Source organism: Acomys minous (assembly GCF_964271855.1).
Source record: "Acomys minous genome assembly, chromosome: 18".
In the NCBI taxonomy this organism is placed as follows: domain Eukaryota; kingdom Metazoa; phylum Chordata; class Mammalia; order Rodentia; family Muridae; genus Acomys; species Acomys minous.
The window spans coordinates 50,193,655-50,213,773 of NC_140501.1; the positions used below are offsets into that span (position 1 = coordinate 50,193,655).

At 48.3% G+C, this 20,119-nt stretch overlaps 1 protein-coding gene across 3 annotated transcripts; it reads right to left on the reverse strand.

The window, feature by feature from the left end:
- Positions 1-4,651: 4,651 nt before the first annotated feature.
- Positions 4,652-13,971, reverse strand: NKX3-1 (NK3 homeobox 1; the record flags this gene model as incomplete). 3 transcript variants are annotated; one of them, XM_084768015.1, is made up of 4 exons in its annotated part: positions 4,652-7,425; positions 8,265-8,442; positions 12,893-13,036; positions 13,852-13,971. In XM_084768015.1, 3 exons carry the CDS (start codon positions 12,998-13,000, stop codon positions 7,001-7,003), a joined length of 711 nt encoding a protein of 236 aa, XP_084624141.1. In that variant the 3' UTR covers positions 4,652-7,000. The 3 variants fall into 3 exon arrangements, with proteins under 3 accessions (XP_084624141.1, XP_084624142.1, XP_084624140.1); XM_084768016.1 differs by lacking the exon at positions 13,852-13,971 and having other exon boundaries at positions 12,893-13,130; XM_084768014.1 differs by lacking the exons at positions 12,893-13,036; positions 13,852-13,971 and having other exon boundaries at positions 8,265-8,550.
- Positions 13,972-20,119: the final 6,148 nt, after the last annotated feature.

The window sequence follows — 20,119 nt, forward strand, 5'->3', positions numbered from 1 at the left end:
TCATCTAAGAAGAGGTTTGCTGAAGCTAAGTACCCTGGCAACTCTTGGAGCCTGTTTCCCACACCCCTCTCAGCATCCTCAATCTTTGTAAGTCACAAGGACCTGCAAGTGGCCTCTAACCACCAACCAAGCCCGGAGCAGAGCTCGGAGTAAAGCATTCCAAAGTTTTCCATGAGTGAACACACCAGTCACTCTCCGCGCCCAGTTTCCTAGTGTGAAAACACTGCATTCTGCTCCAGGAAAGCACTGGCTAGCGTGAACTCACTTCCCAGACACCGCTAGGTCAGGCTGAAGCTTTTCTAGCTTTGGGCTAGGGTTCAAGTGCCGAATGCGTTTCTGCTGCCTGCAAATTTTAGTCAAAATCCTATGGCTACAGGGCATATTCTGTCTCCTCCTTGGATAACCTTCACCCTCATCAATCTCAGTTCAAACTCAGTAAGAAAACCGTTTATAATACGACCGGTTTGGCAGAAGTGTAAATGTTTTGTCAGCGGTAAGACTACTCACTCCTGATAGAGGAGTTGCTAGGGACGCCTGACACAAATGGACAGACGTTAAATGGCACCTGCTGTCTCCAGGGAAGCACAAAGGATGTGTGTGGTTCCCCACAGGTGGAAAAAAACTCCAACAAGTGGCAGGTGGGACGGATGGCTATTTCTTTCATGTTGTCAGTCCAGCGCCCTGGCAGCAGATGAAGGCCAAAAGGTGTATCAGGCTGTCGAGACACCCACATGTCTGGGGGGTCCTTCAGCTATAGTGAGTGGCTTTCTAGAATTTCTAGATGGAGTATTTCTAGGATATGCAGGGGTTCCTCAAGTTTCAGGAGGTCTTTTTTTTTTTTTAATGACACTAGGAATTCTAAAAGGGTAAATGTTGGAAAGAAGGCAAGAAAATGTGGATAGGCACTCCCCACAGGTGGATCTCTCCTGGCTTTGTCACCATCAAGGCTGAGAGGCTGAAGAGGCAAAGCAGTTGTAAAAAGGCTGAAAACATGGTTGGTAGCTATGGACACTAGCACTCACAGCACAGACACTGGCTGCCTGCCTCCCTGGGCTCACCCTACAATGGGTGGTAAGGGGACTGCTAAGCCTTTGTCTGTTTGTCAGCAGATACTGAGGTGCACTGAACTTGGGCACACCATGAAAATGCACCTGGGGGATGAGAGCACTCCAGGTGTTTGAGATAAAGTGTGGATGCTGAGTAAGGGAGTAAAATTGGCATTCATCCTGCCGTACACTAAAATGCATTTTTAGGTTATTAAAATTATGACTGCAAGTATTGCCCTAATCTTTTTGTTTGTTTGTTTGTTTTTCCCTGTTGCTTCAGTGCAGTACCCATGGCTGGGCACTTTACAAGGAAGGAGAGTCATTTCATCTCTCTTTTTTTTTTTTGTTTGTTGGTTTTTGTTTTTTGTTTTCGTCTTTCGAGACAAGGTTTCTCTGTGTAGCCTCGGCTGTTCTAGACTCGCTTTGTAGACCAGGCTGGCCTCGGACTTGCAGCGATCCACCTGCCTCTGCCTCCTGAGTGCTGGGATTAAAGGCGCGTGCCACCACGCCCGGCTCATTTCATCTCTTGGTTTCAGGAGCCTGAGGATACGGAAGTTAGCCTTGGCTCCTGCTGAGGGATTCATTGCAAGGCAGAAACATATGAGAGCTGTCCCGTAGAGAAATAGGAAGCAAGAAACAAGGGAGGGGTTAGGGTTACTTCTGTTTGACAGCCTATTTCTTTGGAACTAATCCACTCTCATGAGACCTGGCCTTCTCCTAATAATTTATGAGGGTGGAACTCTTACAACCTAATTGCCTTCCATCAGACCTAACCTCTTAAAAAACTATTACATTTATTTACTTTGTGTGTGTGTGTGTGTGTGTGTGTGTGTTCATGTTCACGCATATGCTCGAATGTATGCATGTGTGGAAGTCAAAAAAACACTTTTTAAAGAATTGGATTGCTCTCTCCACCATGTGTGTCCCAGGAATCCAACTCAGGTCATCAAACTTGGCAGCAAGAACTTGACCTGCTCGTCCATCTTGCTGGCCCTGAACTCCACCCCTTCATGGATCTGTTTCTTCAGACCTGAAACACCAGGGACCAAGCGTGTCACACACGAGCTTGTGTGGGGCATCCCATATCCAAGCCAAAGCAAGTGTCTTATAGTTCAATGAGCAGATGAATCTTCTGTCTGTGGCTTTCCTCTTTACCCAACAGTGGCCCAGGAAGGGCTCTTCCACTGTCGAATTCAATTGAAACAGGTGGAAACCACCCAGAAAAACGGGGCTATCCTGGAAATTGACTGGTTGGACACAAGTCAAGGATACACCTGGAGGCTCTCCAGAGGGGAGGGGAGGCACCATGGAAGTGGAAGCTCTTCCCTTTCCCCTTGCAGACGTTGGATCAGCCTTTTCATGGGCTGCTCTGTCTGGGAAAGTCTGCAGGGAGACTTGTATGGCTAAACTAGGAGCCGCCTGTGTCCCAGGGCTCTCGCTCATGCCCTTTCTGTTGAGCAGTAAATTACTCTTGGCATTGAAAAACATGCTTTGGTGACATGTTCCTGATGGCCATGGGAGGACCAGAGTCTGGATGTCTGAGTGCGGTAGCCATTGCTTCCAGCCCAGTTGGACCCACCTGATGGCCAAGTCTGTTAGTGTGAAGAACGTCAGTGACTGTGGCCCTGAGTGGCCAGAAAAGGGAGCCACTGCTTTACAGTGGGCTCCACGGTGTACAACGGGTGTCTTCCCAGATGGAGTTGATGCACTCCTGACCAGGCTGAGGAGACTTACCAATTGCATGTGACAATGTGATGGTGATTGGTCAGTGTGTCCCTTGGGGGGGGGGTCCCTTGCTCTATTCACAAAAAAATTGCATTGCTCAGGGTTCCTCCCGCCTTCAGGATGAAGCTGACGCTGAGGTCAAATGTCCCATCCCACTTTTCTCAAAGGCAGACACCTTGCCTTTCGAGCTGTATGAAGTGGCACTGGACTGTGAGTCACTCTCCTCGGCTCTGCCTGCCTCACTTCCTTCCAGGTGTATCGGCCAAGACCGTCAAAGTCTCCGTGTGAAACCCCGACCCCACCATCACAAGGCTTGCTTCCAGGACATCCAAGCTCTAGGTGACCTTCTCTTTGTGGATGCGCTGTCTCCGAGTATAGCTTCACTGTGCGTGGCATAAACAGCATGCCAGAAAAGGGATTTGGTTTGTATAGTTAAGAGGACAATAAAGCTTGTTGGATATAGGCCTCTGACGCAGAGTCAACCTTCTGGCCACAGAAGGCTTTTATGGGAGTCCTAGGGAGAGTGGACAACACTCTGCAGCTCTACAAACTTCCACAGGAAGGAAACTGAAAGGCAGGTTCACAACGTGCTCCAGGTGGCATGACGATGTGGCACGCCAAGGGGGGAACTGCTCCGGAGAAGAGGGCTGTGAGATCAGCAGAGATATTAGGGAAGGTTAGAAACAGGAACAAAAAGGGGGTGCAGAGGAGACTTTCTTTAAAGATGGGGGGGAGGAATTTTTGCTTAATTTCCTGGATTAGTTACTTTTAAATGGTTTACTTTAAAAAGAAAGGTAAAAAAGGAGGACATCTGTTAATTTGCTGCAAGAGGCTTTGTAATTAGAGCGCTAATGGCCTTCTATGGGATGAGAGGGTGGCTATAGATTTGTGCAAATTAAACCTCGTGATTCGTGCCTGCTTCAAGAAGCCCCACCTGTGTGTACAATGTACTTAAAGGATTAGGGCACACTTTGAAACTATGATATGTTTTGCCTAACGTAGGCATCTTCCCCCTGTAAGCTTTTACTTCCTTGAAGAAGGGGAGGAGACAGACCACCAGCTCTCACGGCCAGTCAGGCCCAGGAGGTATTTGTGGGAAGGTTTAAATGCAGGGGGATTTGAGGGTGCTCTTTACATGTCTTAGTGAGGTAATAAAACTTATCCTCCGCACTTGCAATGATCCCATTTCAGCAGAGATTGGGCACGTTCAGGGGTGGGGGGGGGGGATGGGTGTGGACAAGTGATTCCATTTCAGAGACATTGCTTCCAAGAAGTTAATGGGGCACTGGACACGGGTGACAACTTTGAGAGCTCCAGGGCCAGGGAAGATGGGAAAAGGGACTTTTTCAAAATTGCTGTGATCATCCTGTTCCCTCAGGATTACTTAAATGTGTCAAAAGTTTTTCCTTTACACACAAGGTGTTCCAAGACAGACTCAGGCGATTGTTTTATTTTTGAGACAGGGTCTCATGTAGTCAGACTGGTTCAAAACTCACTATGTAGCCAAAAGATGGCTTTGAACTTCTGATTCTCCTGCCTCAACTTCTGAGTGCTGTGATTACAGGCAGAGCAACTACACTGGTGCAGGTGACTGTTTAGCGCAGGCCAGAAATGTCTTTTCCCTTCTCTTATTTACCGGGATGGGAAGAAGAGGCCACTGCTTAAAGAAACTCTCTTGGCTACTTGCCAAACTGCTGCTTTGATTCACTTGGTGACCCATGCACATGTCAGGCTAGCTAATGGATGCGGTTGAAAACATAGCCACCATGGAAACACAAGCTAAAAAGAAACTAGTTTGTAAGAATCTGAAAACCACACGCAGGTGTCTAATCAAGACATTGAGGCTTTATTTTTAAAACACTCACGTTGAAAAAAAAAAAAAAAAACACCGGACAAAATACATAGAAAAATAGAGTTTGATTAGGGTGGTCACAGACCTTTATGTTACAGGGCAGAGTGGTCTTCACTGACTGACTTATGGCACAGGGTAGAAATAGGTCACTCAGTTGATACGGTCCAAAGCACCTTCCCATTCACAATGTTGGGAGCCAACAGATTTTGTTTCACATGTTTTCTACCAGCTGAGGTACGAGTGAATGACTAGTTCCCACCGGGAGAAAGCTAAATGGAGTCTGGCTCCCAAATAATTTTAAACACAAGCCTTTCCTCACTTTCTTGCCACACACTATGCACTACAATAGTTTAATCCTGGTGGAAGTGCCTGCTGAAAAGGATTCCATTCAGAGTGAAAGGAGAGAGAGAGAGTACTAACTGATGACTTTAAAAGATGGATACGAAGAAGCGAATCAGACTTCTCTGCCTTTTGGGTGGTCTACTGCTGCCACAGTGGCCATCAACAACGGGCACCGAAAAATATTTTAGCATGGGGCCCTGTGCTGTAAAAGAACAGGGTGCGAGCCGCCAGCTTTCTATCCTTTGGCAATTTTGCCACCAACAGTAAATTGGCCCATTTAAAAGGAGGAAATTAAAAGATTTCTTACTGCACAGAATTGAGTGGTGGGATAAAAGGATTTCCTGGCCCCAGAAAGTCTCATCTGTAATAGCTGTGCTCTACCTCCCATATCTCGCATTTAAGCAGGTTACCTGATATAACAGAATGGAAATGGAAGGGCAAACATTTCTCTTTTCCACTCTTACTATTCTAGGTAAGTCACTGAACACAGTTCTTCAAAGCTTTTGCACATTTCTCTGTGGACAGAAGCTACAATGATGCTGCATTTGGAGGGCAGTTTCTCTGTCCTTACAGCATCTTCCTGCAGAGCTGTTAGTCCCCTGCTTGCTGGTTGGCCTGAGCTGATGGAGATGCTCTGCCCAGGACCCCTCCATCTCTGCTGTACCCCTCAGCAGTGCCAGCTCTTTTTTTTGTTCTTCCTTATGTGTGAAAACCAGGCACCCCTTAATCTCCTCTGCCTGGGGATGCCCAGGATCCCAATGGCTGCCAGACTTTAAACTGCTAACACAGAGCCAGCAGAAAGCCCTGCAATAGAAGGTGTGAGCTTCAGCTTTCATGTCTTTAAACAGGGTTTGGGATTGAATGCTGAGTGGTTTTGACGGAAAGAAACAAAGTTGCTAGTTTTTGTTTTTAAAGCGTGTTGTTTGGCCAATTCACAATCTGTCTGTAGCTAGTTAGTTGTTGTTTTTAAACCAGGAAAGATCAAACTTGGGGGGGGGGAGCAAATTTTATGCTACGTAAGATAGGCATGCAGACTAAAAGCCTGAGCTCAAAAGTCCCGTAGGAAAGAACCATAAAAAATGAAAGGGAAGGGAAATCCTTTGTTTAAAAATAATAGCGCCCCTGTCATACAGGAGCGTGAATCCAGACTGAATGCTGTCCTGACTGTAAGTTCTCCCATGAAGGCGGGAAGGGTGGGCAGACGCCCTATTTCAATAGCAATAAAATCAGGATGGAGGCGCTCACCTGGACTGTGGAAACCACAAGGCCCTTGTCTGGGACAGGAAGAGACTGTTTTGAAGCCTACCCCTGCAGGCAAACTGTTTACACAGCTTGTCTTCAACCCCCTGCACTGTGTGCTCCCTGCTCCACTCAGGCTGCCCTGTAAATTCTTGAATTGGTCACTAGTGCAAAAAGGAGAAGAGGTTGAAAATGGCCACCTCCCACCCTCTTCATGTCCCATGCCTCCATCTCTAAGGTTTTTTGTTTTGTTTTTTCCCTTCTTCAAATTTTCCATGTACCTTCTTAGCTTTTACAAGGGCAGAGGGACACTCCTGCCATAATCCAAAGCCAGTAAGAGACTGTTTAACCTGGTTAATTCGAGAGGACATCCTCCTTTAACAGGCCATTCTTCCCTTTGCCTGACCCTTTCATGATGCCCAGTTATGGGAGAGGAGGACAGAGTTGCAACGACAGAATTCTTAGGGGTGATGTAGCCATTGCATCATCAATAGCCACGCTAAGTTCTGGAAACAGACTTGACCTTGTCCGGCTCTCTCTAAACAAGGAGCCGACAGCAGTGACCTACAGAACACTTGGAGCTGTGACTAGATACTAAAATAGTCACTGCCCCAGATCTCTCACTGGCCCACCAGAGAAGAATCAGGAATATTCCCTGGGAACCCCTAACAGTTTGGGTCTGCACACTTCTTGCTCCCAACTCCTTGACCTCAGCCACTCTGGCTTGTTTTTTCCACCCAGAAACCCTCAGGGAAGGCAGTTTCTGATCAATGCAGTTGTCATCTGAACTGTTGGGTTACCAGAAAGTTGGATGCCAGCTGCCCAGACAGTAAAGGTAGGGGTAGTAAGGATAGCTGGTATACACGGAGACCAGGGAGGTGCTGGACAGGCTGTCTTCTTTCAGGACTGGCAAAGGCAAAGACGAGTTCTTCTCCAAGACTCCCAGGTCTTCCGACAGCTGCTTTCGCTTAGTCTTATAGCGTCTATTCTGGAACCATATTTTCACTTGGGTTTCCGTGAGCTTGAGGTTCTTGGCCAGGTGAGCCCTTTCAGGGGCAGACAGGTACTTCTGATGGCTGAACTTCCTCTCCAACTCAATGACCTGAGTGTGAGAGAAGGCAGCCCGGGAACGCTTCTGCGGCTGCTTGGTGACCTGGGGGGCACTTGCTAACTCTCCTGGAGTGTGTTCACAGTCCAACAAGTAAGTCTCAAAATGTCCATCTGCAGAACGGCAGAGGAAAGAAGAAAAAGGTTACATGTTAGCCCAGAATTCAAGGCACCTTTCTGTTTTCTGCCAGTGAACCAACAGCCCACTGTCATCTTGGATACATTTCAAGTTTGTTTTTCGTATGAGAAAGGAACTACCCCCAAAGTGAGTAAGTTTTTATACTATGTATTCATTTCTAATAATGGGTGGGAACTAAGCTTAGGTCTTAAAGTGTTTTACTGCTGAACTTTCTGCCTTGTTCTTTTACATTAGTGAAACCCAGATCTTGGATGTGTGGAGAAAAGTGAGAAGACAGGGAAGACAGAGGCATGATGGGAACATTTAAGTGGGCGACTGAGGCTTGTGGGGATGGTCCACGCGACCTGGGATGGTGGCCAGTACATCTTCTGCCCTAGTCACCTTTCTGTAACTGCGGCTTAGGTACCTGCATAAGAAGTGATTGGGCGGGTGTCGGAGCCGTGAGGAGTAAAAACTGACTCGATGCTATTTCTAAAGACCTAAAACAATAACCATAATCTTATGGCTCGTGGAACGGAGATGCAAAGGGAGCCCGGGGTTGTGTATGAATATTAATAGATTTTTAAAAAATTCTAGTAGCCAGTGGTAACTGGCTGGAGCCGCTGGAAAAGAGTCAAGCGGATGGCAAAGTTGTTAGCTGCCCTCAGGGTTGATGCCCAAGGTGACTCGGATGCCGAGAATGGTGAGGTCCTTCCTGTGGCCATCCCCGCCTTCCCCTCGCCCCCGCATGGCTGCATTCAGAGTTCTAGGGCCATTAACCTGCGTGCGGTCCTCTCCAGTGCAGCGTGCTGGTTCTCAGGTCTATTTTGCTTACCTGTTTCGGGTTCAGCCGGCGTCTGCGCGGGGCTGGGCCCGATACTTGTCGGATCCACCAGAACTTCCCCGGGACCTTCTTCGTTGGGTTCCGGAGCGGGGTCCCTCCTAGGGGCCGGCTGGTGTTGCGAGCTGCCCGCGTGTCCCCCGCGCCGCTCCGATCGATCCCGCAGGATGTCCTGGATGAGGAAGGAGGTGAGCCTCTTGGACTGCGTGGGTGGCGCAGCCCAGGGATTGCGGCCACCCAACTCCATCCTAGCCTCCCGGGTTTCTGCCGCCCTGAGCATCCCGCCTCCGCCGCGCTCCACCCGCCGCGCGCACTTATAGCCGTAGGAGGGGGAGCGCCGCGCAGCCTGCTCATTGGCCGTGGCGACACGGCTGCGCCCCGATTGGTTGCCGCGGGCTATGGGCTCCGGGAGACCGTGAAGAGCCCAGGCTGCTGGGAGTCCGCTCCAGGGTTCTTCCTTGAGGCGCCCTTAGCCTTTCCTGGTTCCCCGCACACAACTCAAGTTCTTTACCAGGAAGGCCACAACCCCTAAAGCCTTACTGAAATGTGGAAGACCCCGCGAGTAGCTCTCAAAGACTGTCAAAGTGCCCTGACCCACGGAGCTGAGCAGGTAGGTCGCTTCAAACTACCCAAATTGTGTAGAGAATAAAAGAGGTTGAAGGCAAAGCCAGAGCTACTGAGTCTAAGGCGATCCTAGGTCTGGCAACCGGTGCACGCTGGGCCAACACTGGATTCCCAGCTAAACACATTTGGACAAAAAAAAATCTAATAGGGAAGACCAGAATAGTATGACAGTGTCACACTGACCACGTACTATGACCCCAGGGAAGAATGTTCTTAAATACTCAAACTGGGTAGGAGTGGCTCACTCCTTTCTAGCCGAGGGAGACAGAGGCAGGCAGATTTCTGAAGTTCTTGGCTAGCCTGTCCTATAGAGGGAGTTCCAGGCCCTCCAGGGTTACATAGTGAGGCCCTGTCTTAAAACAAACAACACACACACACACACACACACACACACACACACACACACCCCTGAAAAAAAGAAATGAACGCTCAGGCTCCTGTGTAGGTCACCTAAGTGTCACATAAGTGGTTCAGAACAATGCTATGGATGGATAAATGGGCCCTGCCTGATAAAAGGAATATACTAAAACACTAACATTCAGTGGAAATGTGGAAAGCCTACACTGATTATTATTATTATTGTTATTGCTGCTGCTGCTGCTGCTACTACTACTATTATTACTACTTTATGCATCTAGTGTCTGTCGTGGTCTTAGGCACCAGAACTCACCTGGACTCAGCTCGGAGGAAAAAAGGAGAACAGGATGTTGAGAACCCAGCAACTGCTGAAGGAAATCAAGATAACTAACTGGAAGGCCCTTCTGAAAAGCTGACTTTTCACTGCATTTTGCCTAGACTTATTTTCCTTTAAAAGTTAAATATATATTTGAAACAGTTCTGGGTTAATTGGGAATGAAAAGAAATAACAATTCCAGTGTCTCTCACGATATCTTTCTTATTTATTTATTGTGTGTGTTGTGAATAAAATCCCCTCTCTCCCAGCCCACACATAAATGCTGTGCCCTCAACCACCCCCTGTGGTACTTTGGAGGTGTTATAGACCTTAAAGTGCCAGAGCCTAATGGGAAGGTCTCAGTCCATAGGGGATATAGAGACCATAGAGCCTCAGTCCCCTCCTTACCTAGCCCCAGTGTATGACTTCTCCCACCAGCCCACGCTCCCATCATATTGAACTGCCTTCATATGATGACCCCAGATGAGGCCACCTAATCTTGGGCTTGAACCTCTAGACCCCTACACTAAAGCAAACGTCTTTTTACTTAGCTAGTTCTGGTTTTTGGTTGGAGTGACAGAAAGCTACTGCAACAAGTCTCCCTCTCCTGCCTGTCAAAAGGTGAGTGAGGAATGGCTCCTTTGGATCGCCAACTCAGGGCATCAGTGAGATCAGTGAGGGTGGCCTATCGGTGTGCCCGTGTGAGTGTGCCCGTGTGAGTGTGTCCAGAGAAGCTCGGCTGGGATGGGGGTGGGGCAGATATCCATCTTGGATGTGTAGTTTCGTTTCCATTGGTCAAGACTGAATAAAAGTAGTGTTGGAGGGATAAAGAAGAAAGCACCCTGCTTGCTGGCTAACCCCCTTTGTGTCTCCTGGTTGCCTTAGGTGAGAACAAACAGCCTCCTGCTCCTCCTACTATGAAAGACTACACCCTCAAACCATGGACCAAAGTTAAATCCTTCCTTCCCTAAATTACTTTTGTTGGATACTTGGTCACAATGATCAGAAAAAAAAATAGCTGATACAAGAAGTGCAAAAACAACAGCCCAGCTGTTCTTCCCAGCGCCTGTGCCCCTGTGTCCACAAGCAAGAGTGTCAGTGTCCCTGCACCCTCATCTGCACTTCTTGTCGCTGTATTTCGGCTTTAGTTTCGAATTTGCACTTGAAAGCTGATGATGTTGATACCAGCCTGGCACTGGCCCTCATTGACGAGACAATACAGAATTCTAGTCTCAAAATAAATCTCAGGTGGCTCAAAGATGCAAACACAAACAGGCACACAGGGCGAGGGTGGGGGAGGGGGAACTTTTAACCATTCCCAGGAAAAACAAACAAACAAACAAAAAAGAAACGTAAATCTAGGGGCAGGAGAGAGCTCAAAGGTTAAGAGCACTTTCTGCTCTTGCAGAGGACTGTTGCTCATTTTCCAGCACCCATGTTAGGCCTTATAACTACCAGTAACCCCAGCTCCGAGGGATCTGATGTCTCTCACTTCTGAAGGCACGTACGCGCACATACACAACCATACACATAATTTTTAAAGGTAAACATCATTGTTTGTTTCCTTTAAAAAGAAGAAGAAATGCAAAGCCAAGCCACACTGAGATACTCCTTTCTATCCATCAGGTTGGGAATCCTTTGTTAAAAGTGCCCTCCGGACTGTGAAGAACTGTTGTGGGTGGAGAATAAGCTGATTTGCATATTTGGATGGCTGCTTGACAGTATCTGTTCACATTAAAGATGGACATACCCTTTGACATAGCTAGTTCAGCGTTTACCCTGGAAACTCATAAATATGCATTAGTGTCCTGGCCAGGGAATCTGTTTTCAGTCTGCTCACAAACTGGTTCCAGTTACAAACTGAGCTGTAGAATCAACAGTCAACTGCATGTGTCTAAAATTAGCTATAAGTGATCTATACAAGTTACATCCAGAGGTAGGTAACACAAGTGCATTTATTTATTAAGGAGGACAGCTGTGCCTGCTCAGTGAAGTGGAGGTGGACCAAGAGAAGGGAAAACGAGCCTAGCAGAGCCTATTACTTTGTACTCATCAATAGTTCTTAAAAATTACAAACCTGGGCTTCTCGGGGGTGGTTAAGAGTGCTTGCATTGCCAGGCGCAGTGGTGCACACCTTTAATCCCAGCCTGGTCTACAAAGTGAGTCCAGGACAGCTAGGGCTGCAGAGAAAAACCCTGCCTCGAAACCCCGCTTCTGAAAAAAAAAATTGAAGTGGCCTCCCAGGGTCTCAGAGCCCTCACTATGGGCACCCAGCTGAAGGCACCACCTCATCACCCTGTTTCCTTCCCTTCATGCTTTGCCCGTGTGGTCTATGGACAGTTCTTGTCATTCATTAGACATTTGCTCTTGGAGAAGAAACTGGTTCCTTCTATCTGTATCACCACTAACACTTAGCTTGGTTCTTGGTTCTTGGCATACAGGAAGCATTTAATAAATGCTCACTATCTGAACATCTAGTGTCTATTACTATGAGGCATCTCACTGGCTGGTGGAAATTCTGCATAGTGACCAAGTCAAGTGACAGGAAGCTTCTTTGGCGTCATCTCCTTGTTGTGTTTGTGCAGCTTAAACTGGGTGAGAATGACCAAGGACAACCAGGCAAGCACACCAGACTGTGGGAAGCCGAATAATGGCCACCCACAGATGTCCATCCACGGAGCCCCTACATCTGTGAACATTCTCTGCAAATGGCAGGAGACGGTCTTGCTCTAGGTGGAGTCAAACTGCTATTGAGCTGGACCTGAAGTGGAAGGATTATTCTAGAACACAAGATCAAGCAGGCGGGGAAAGTCACTCGGAAAAGGAAACAGGTTATCCGGAGCAAGGACAGAACAGTGGCTGTGAGAGCGATTCAACCGGTCACAGTTGGCTATGACAAAGAAGGACAAGGGGCCTAGTAGCCATTGGAGGTGGAAACAAAGAAGTGGCCTGTCACCTGCAGAGATCCAGTGGGGACTTCTGACTTCCAAACTCAGGATCTGTGCTGTTTATTGGATTGATATGAACTTTGAGTTCTGATTTTTTTCTTTAATTAAAGCATATATTTAGATGCACGGTGCTAGCCTTTCATTGAAACTACCTTTAGCCGGGCGTGGTGGCTCATGCCTGTAATTCCAGCCCTCGGGAGGAAGAGGCAGGCGGATCTCTGTGAGTTCGAGGCCAGTCTGGTCTACAAAGTGAGTCCAGGACAGTCAAGGCTAACACAGAGAGACTCTGTCTCAAAAAACAAAACACAAAACAAAACAAAACAAAAACAAAACAAAAAAAAGAAAAAGAAAGAAAGAAAGAAAGAAAGAGAAACTACCTTAGTCCGTTGTCTTTCAGCCTGTTGCCACATTAAATCCATCAATCCACCAGGTTCCTTAGAAGTGATCTCATTAGATGCTGGAGATAGAAGGCACAGGAGAGCCATCCTGTTCCTATGACAAACACCTCAGGTTTGAAGAGACTGTAGAGTATAACCAGGCATCATGTTTCGTGATGGCCCGCCTCAACGCTTTTTATTCCCCCTGTATTATGTCCCCTCCTTCCATCCACCCCCAGCCACATCCAGTTCCATCCTCCAGTGCAGGTGGCATAGGCACAGCTGATAAGACTGTCCTGTGCACGTGATTATTTTTTATTAAATGTGGGAAGACACAACAGCCACAGAAATGACTGTCATCAGGAAAGACATTTGTACACTCATATCTGTAGGCTCAGAGAAACAGTGCCATGCAGGATTATGGGGAAGGTTCCAGGGCTGGGCAAGAGGCAGAAGAGGAGCAGAGAGGGCCAGACCTTTATAGTGTGCCCTGCTCTCCCATCCCCTCTACCTTGCTGAAAGCCATTAGGTTACATTCCCATAGCTAGCCATCAAGGTTTATTCCTTTGCTGGCTACTTCCTCCTTCTGAGGTTGACTACCAAGGTCCAGCTAAGTCTAGCGATGGAAAGTCCCGATTGGCTCCCCTAATTAACAGGCCAATTAAAATTAAACACCTCATCCTAACTCGAGGTTTCCCATTCTGCCTTTATAAAGTGCCGTTTGCTGCTATGGCCGGCTGTCTCCTCTCTGTCCAGAGGCAGTCTTTGGCCCCCAGGACAAATATCCACTTCCTTTCTCCCCTGTTTGCTTTGCCTTCTCCCTCATCTGCTGTCTTTGTCCCCTTATCTGTAAGGTCAACTTTCTTAACAACTATATTTTATTATGAATTTATTGAACGCTTACAACCCGACAAACCCAAACAATAGGAAAAGGAGATTAAAGAACACAATAATGAAACCTTAAGGATATTAGTTCCGAGGAACGATTTCTCCTGGCCATAGTCAGCAGGACCTCGGCAAACAAAGTTGCTGCTGGAACCTGGAGTCTCAGCTGGAGTCCAAAGCCTTGAAGCTTTCCCTGGAGCAGTTCTCTGTAGGAGTGCCTCTTGAAGTGTTGCAATCAACAGCTAAAACATTCCCAAGTCCTATCTCCCAAGTTTCTTGTTTTGGGATCATATATATATGAGTCTCTTCTAGGATGTTTTCAGCAGGCAACATCTAAGCTCCCCCACTAAGTGGTTCGACTCCTAAGGGGATAAACATCCTGCTCTCTCACAAGTCTGTTCCCCATCCCACACTTGGGATCAACACAAAAGCATGTTTATCTCTCCTACACTTAACCCTGCCCTCTGTCCCTCTGGGGCAAATGCATCTCCTTAGTGCTGAGAACCCTCTCCTCCTCCAAAGAGCCGCAGGGCATTAAACTATCATAAAACACAGGAGGAAAGTTTTCTTAAAGTGTGCTGCCCAGCAAGAAGGCCCAGTAGGGAGAGAAGGGATCTTGGGAGAGAGGACTAAATCACTAGGGAGCACTCCCAGCCTATCCACATCAAAGCAGGAGTCAGGGATCAGGGCTGCCATGCAGGTACCTGAGAAACCCGCAGCCCCCCACCCACGCACTCTCTCCTCCCTCCCCCTTTTAAACAACATTTTTCACAATGCTGTCTCCATCCCCTCTTTTTTTTTTGTACCTCTACTCCGACCTTTGTTCCAGGCCCCAGTAGCCCTCACTGAGAGAAGACTTGCTGTGATGTTCCTCTCAGCACAGACTGTCTTCCTCAACATAAAACAAAACAAAGCTACCAGGCCCTCCAACTCCTAGGGTGGGGCAGAAAAGATTGCCCCTGGTCTCTTGGGGATAACTGGCAACATTGTCATTAAGTCTTGTCCCTTCGCTATTGGGGGTTGGGGGAGGCTGGAATACTACAGAGTGGGATCTGTTTCTACTAAAGATGTCCTTGTGTATCTTCTGTTACATGAGCAGGCTTAGGGGTTTAGAGCTTCCGAGCCCAGGACCCGATAAAAGGGCTGCACCTGCCAAGACTTCTTGCTTATTCACAACAAGGCAGATGGTGTCAATAGACAGCAAGAAGAGAAAGAGGGAGGGAGGAGGAGGAGCTACAGGCCAAGCATATCCAACTAGGAACCCACTTTCCCATTAACGGCCTTAGAGCATCCCTGAGGACTTCTTCTAGAACCTTTACAACCTTCTAAGAATCACCGGCTCCTTATGTTGTTACCAGGGCAACGACCTTTCAACTTAAGGATCGGAAGGGACATCTAAATGGTGGTACTTCACAAAAGGACAGAGCTAGGACCCTGATCCTGTACAGCAGCCTATCTCAGAGTCCCGGGCCTTATCAGCCTGCAGATTTCTCTTGAGCAGGCCTCGGTGAGCATTACAAGCCTACATTTCTAGCAAGGTCCCAAGCAATATCCTGACGCTAATGTAGGGGAACCCCGACACCTCTAAGGGGTGAGAGCTGAGAGCACTGAGCGGTCTACAGGGGGATCCCACCTCTCAGGAGTGGGGAGACGAGATTCCCTGGGCAGTTCAGTGAGAGAAGCCAGGATGTGATGTGCCTGGAGCATGGGTGGCTGCAGTGTACTCGTGCAGTGAGCTCCAGACCTCCCGCGTGCCTCTCGCTCTCTGAAAGTCGAGGGGTTCTCTCTCCCATGCCTGACCCAAGGCTCTGCTCGGTCCCAAGACCTGAACTTCCAAGTGTCTGGGACTGTGCGTGTACCCACCAGCTTTCTCTGCAGGCCTCTCTGCATGGCCCAGGGGACCAGGCTTTGGAGACTTTTGGCAGGCAGATAAGCGCTCAAACTCACCATAACCCTCATCTTGTTCTTGTTTAGCACCCAAGAAAAGCCACAGAGAGGAGTCATTAAGCCGGAGGAGCTCAAGGGTATTTTGGTAATAGCGCCCTGGTCACCAGCCCCCCTGTCTCCCCCTCCACAGCTGCTGGGCTGTATCTGCAGAAACGTCCCGGTCCTCTAACTGGGTGGCCAGCTGACATGATCTGTTCAACAGCTTAGGAGAGGCCCTTCACCTGGGAGACACATTGGGGATGTTTGTCTAGGGGAGGGGCCTTTGACCTTCCCCCCTGCACTGGCTACCCCTGGCAACTTGATCCTGTCGCTGCGCTACTCTCTGTTGCTCTGAGAGTATCCCATGACACTGAGCAGGTTGTGAGAGCCTTGGTTGGCCCAGAATGATGGTGGTGATCATTAGAGGGCAGTTGGTCGTCTGAGAAGGTGGCAGAGCCGGCTCTTAGACCTGGGATGGAGAGATGGGGAAATGACGTGGGGCTTTGGCTCTGTGGAAACTTCTACCTGCTTTGAACTAGACAGCACCTAAGGAATCCACGGGGCTGTCCCAGAAGAAAACTACTTTCTTTTAGGACATCCAACAGGTATTTTCCAAAACTCCACTTTGGGTGGCATGGCCTTGGCCCCACAAGGCAGGTGTGGAAACTGCCAGCTGTGAGTTGGTATTGTGCCTGAGTTGAGGCCTGGCACTCCCAGTGACAACAGTGGGACAGGCTGGACCTGGCTGGTGTTTGGACAGCTTGGAAGGGAAGTGGCCACCCAGTATTGAGGTTGGATTGGAGGGGCAGACCCTTCAGACCACCCTGCAGCAGTGCCCAGGGCCTGCAATGCTTTGGGAGGGAGGACTCCCTGCGTTCTGGTCATGTGTTTATCCAAATGCCCCTCCCCCATGGGGATCTGGAGAGAGGAGGGAGAGAGAGAAGAAGCTGAAAGGTGGGGTGTAAACAGGAACTGTGACACACACACACAGAGACTTGGATATGAGACTTAAGACATCCTCTTAGAAGTAGGGAAACAGGTTCTGAGGGTCTTGCCTGAAGTCACACGCTAGTGACTAAGTCACAACTTTGGCTGTTGATACACAGGCAAGTTATATCTGTCTTCTAAAACATTGGTTTGTTGTTTTTAGATTTTTTTTTTTAAACTATGAAAAAAATTTTTTTCTGCTTGTTCACTTTTCGTTTGGGGGATGGGATCTCATAAAGTCTGTTAGTTTCCAGTTTGCTCGGTAGCTGATTGTGAACTGATCTTGTCTCCAACTGCAGGGCACTGGGATTACAGGCAGGAGCCATCATACCTGCCTCAAATGCTTTCCAAAGAGAGGGAGGGAGAAGGGGAGGAGGGCAAGAGGGGGTGAGGAGAGCAGAAAAGACAAAGACCATCACTATCTTTTAGTTTCCTTTTTCCCATTTTGAGGGGGGAATAAGTGAAATTTTAGGCTGGATATGTGGTACAGTGGTTACGAGTGCTTGGCATTCTTCTGCAGGACCTGACTCAGTTCCCAGAGACCTCAGGAAGCTCCTAACAGCCTGAAACCCCCAACTCCAGGGAATCTGGCCTCAGAGGGCACGCGCGCGCACACACACACACACACACACACACACACACACACACACACACGGCAGACACTAACAGACATACACAAAGAAGTTGCAGTATGGGGGGTAGTTTACACACATACCATGGCATGTGTGTGGAGAGCAGTGACAACTTTGAGAACGCAAGACTGAGCTCAGGTCATCATGATTGTAAAGCAAGCAACCTCTGTGCTGCTTTGCTGCCTTTTGGGTGTGGCTTTAAATGTTCTCTTACATGTGGGAAGGCTGGTGTCCAGCGTGGCAGGGGTAGGAAGAGGTGACAGGTCCCTGGGACATGCTCTCAAAACAGCGAATACTGGCCTTACACAATTTGCTCCTATGAAGGAGATTATGAAAGAGCAAGTGACCACCCCTCCACCCCGGACCACAAACAAACATTTTGGTTTCCTGTCTTAACATAGGCTCTTACCACGTGTCCATCATGATGTAAACCAGGGGTGGGTGCGGGGACAGGAAAGGGGAGCTTTAACTTTAAAAAAAAGGGGGGAGCTTTGATAAACTTCTTTTTACACCGTTCAGTCTCAGGCATTTTGTTATAGCAAGGAGCAGTCCTAGTGATTCACCCGCTTCTTGGTGAAACTCAGCAGACTTGGTGGTAGCCGTTCTCCAAGCCGTACCTAAACCCGGGGGAAGGTAGACACCTCTGAGTCTGGAGTGGTTCACCAGGAAGGACTTGAGAGGAGGAAGAATAGGCTCTCCCTTGACGTGCTTTTTGCGACTGGGCAAGAGGTGACCAGGAGGGCAGAAGCAAGTTGTGCCTTTGACCCTGGCACTCAGGAAGCAGAGGCAGGCTGATCTCTGAGTTTGCAGCCAGCCTGCTCCATACAGTGAGTTCTGTTCTGACTTGTTATTTCTGCTGGGTTTGGTGGCATCGGCCTACAGTCTCAGCATTCAAGAGGCAGAGGCAGGAGCTTCATGAATTCAGGACTATTTGTGTCTTCGAACAGGCAGACTAAGACCATGAACCACTGTCACAAAACAAGGAAACCCACAACAGACATAAGTGGGAGTCAAAACCAGTGACAGCTTAGAACAAAACGGGCACCTTTTGCCTTGCACAGAAGACCTGTGAACAACATTAGTGGGTGTCTAGCCTAGGCTGACACATTCCTAAGGGTGAATTTAGGTAAATCCTTCAGCTTCCTTAATTTCGTCAACTGCAAGGATGCCTTTCCTCACATGGCAATTAAGGCTGACTGTGGAGGGCTCTCGGTCCAGTTCAGCATCCTGTGTTTTCCTAGGAACTGTTGTGCTTATGGGGTTCTACATCTGCTGGTTACGCTCAGCCATCAGGAAATGACTGAGAAGGACCAGGGAACACTGCTCACAGCAAAACCTGGAGGCTTTGATGGAGATTCCAAGAATGAAGGGAAGGCCCTCGTCCCTAGGAGGAAAAAATGGAAGCAATGGCGTACCCTGGTGGTCATTTGAAGTTCTGCAAGCAATGTCAATTTTCTCAGTGACCCTTCCACACAGGTTTGTGAGACTGACTCTCAACACAGGTGTCCCTAAGAGGAGACCTGAGTCTCCTGGTTATCTATGATGCCATATATATATATGTATATATAATCAGATATCTGAAAGAGTCAGGTAATTCCTTATTTATTGGACTTACTCTGTGAGGCCATGATGAAATGCTATATTGAGTCAGAGAGCAGGCACCAGGTGTGAATCCTTGGCAAAATGGCTGCATATGCTTGGACATTACCCTAAAAGCCAGTATCAGCATTATTCATTGATTGTAGACAGATTTATTTCAACAAGCATTAAAGGTATCCTTCCCAGTGTCCATTGCAATGTTTACAGTATCTCTTCTCGACCCTGTTTCACGCACTCAGGCCTTTCTCATTGTTCTCTTTCTTGGTGCAGGGGGAAAGTGTGTTAATCTCAGCAGTGGGTCCTCTGTGGAGACCTGTGAGTGTGTTCATGTGAGTGTGTGTTCTTACATGTGTGGTTAGAGGGCTGGAGCTTAATATCAAGCATCTTCTCACTTTCTTTTTTGGGCCTGGGTTTCTCACTGAAGCTGGTGCACCCACTCACCTAGCCTGGCTGGGGAATGAGCTCCAGGGCCCGGCCTGTCTCCTCCTGGGCTCCCAGGGCTCGGGTTACAGCTTTGTGCCAGCACACTGGCTTCTTGTGTAGTTGCTGCGGATGTGAACTCAGGTTTTCATGCTGCTGCAGAGGGTGCTCTACCAACTGAACCAACCATCTTGTCAGCCCTTGAGGATCTTTTTGAGTGAGATGGAGTCTCGGCCCCTGTCCCTTGTGATGCACACTGAAATGGTCCTTGATCCTTAGTATCTGAACTTAGCTTGACTTAGAGGCCAGCAGCCAGAGGGACAAAGTGAGAGACTTTCTTCCATGGCTGTGGCCCCTGGATGACACAAACTCTTGAGGTCCTTGGTATTGGGACTCAGACAGTCCCCACCAGAGGTCAGATGGCTTTCATAACAAGAAAGAGAGAGTGCTTTGGAGGGTTCTGACTCAATCCAAAGTCTGAAGACCTTGTGGAGCTGTGCAAGAGAGCTAAACAACTCAATCAGCACGTTGAACCCAGAGCCTCAGCTCCTGGACGGGCTGAGGGCAGAAACACACTGCTCAGATCAGACCTTCCTTGTTTAGAAATGACAGACACAAAGAGTTGAGTGCTTTGTGACACTGTCCTCAGGGCTCTGAAAGCAGTCTGGACACCGCAGGCTTCCCCTAGAGACTGTGGAGATGAGGCTTGGGTGGGTGGGTTTTGGGGACTGGGGACAACCAGGAAGGACAACAGACAGGAGCCATGATGAAAAGTTTG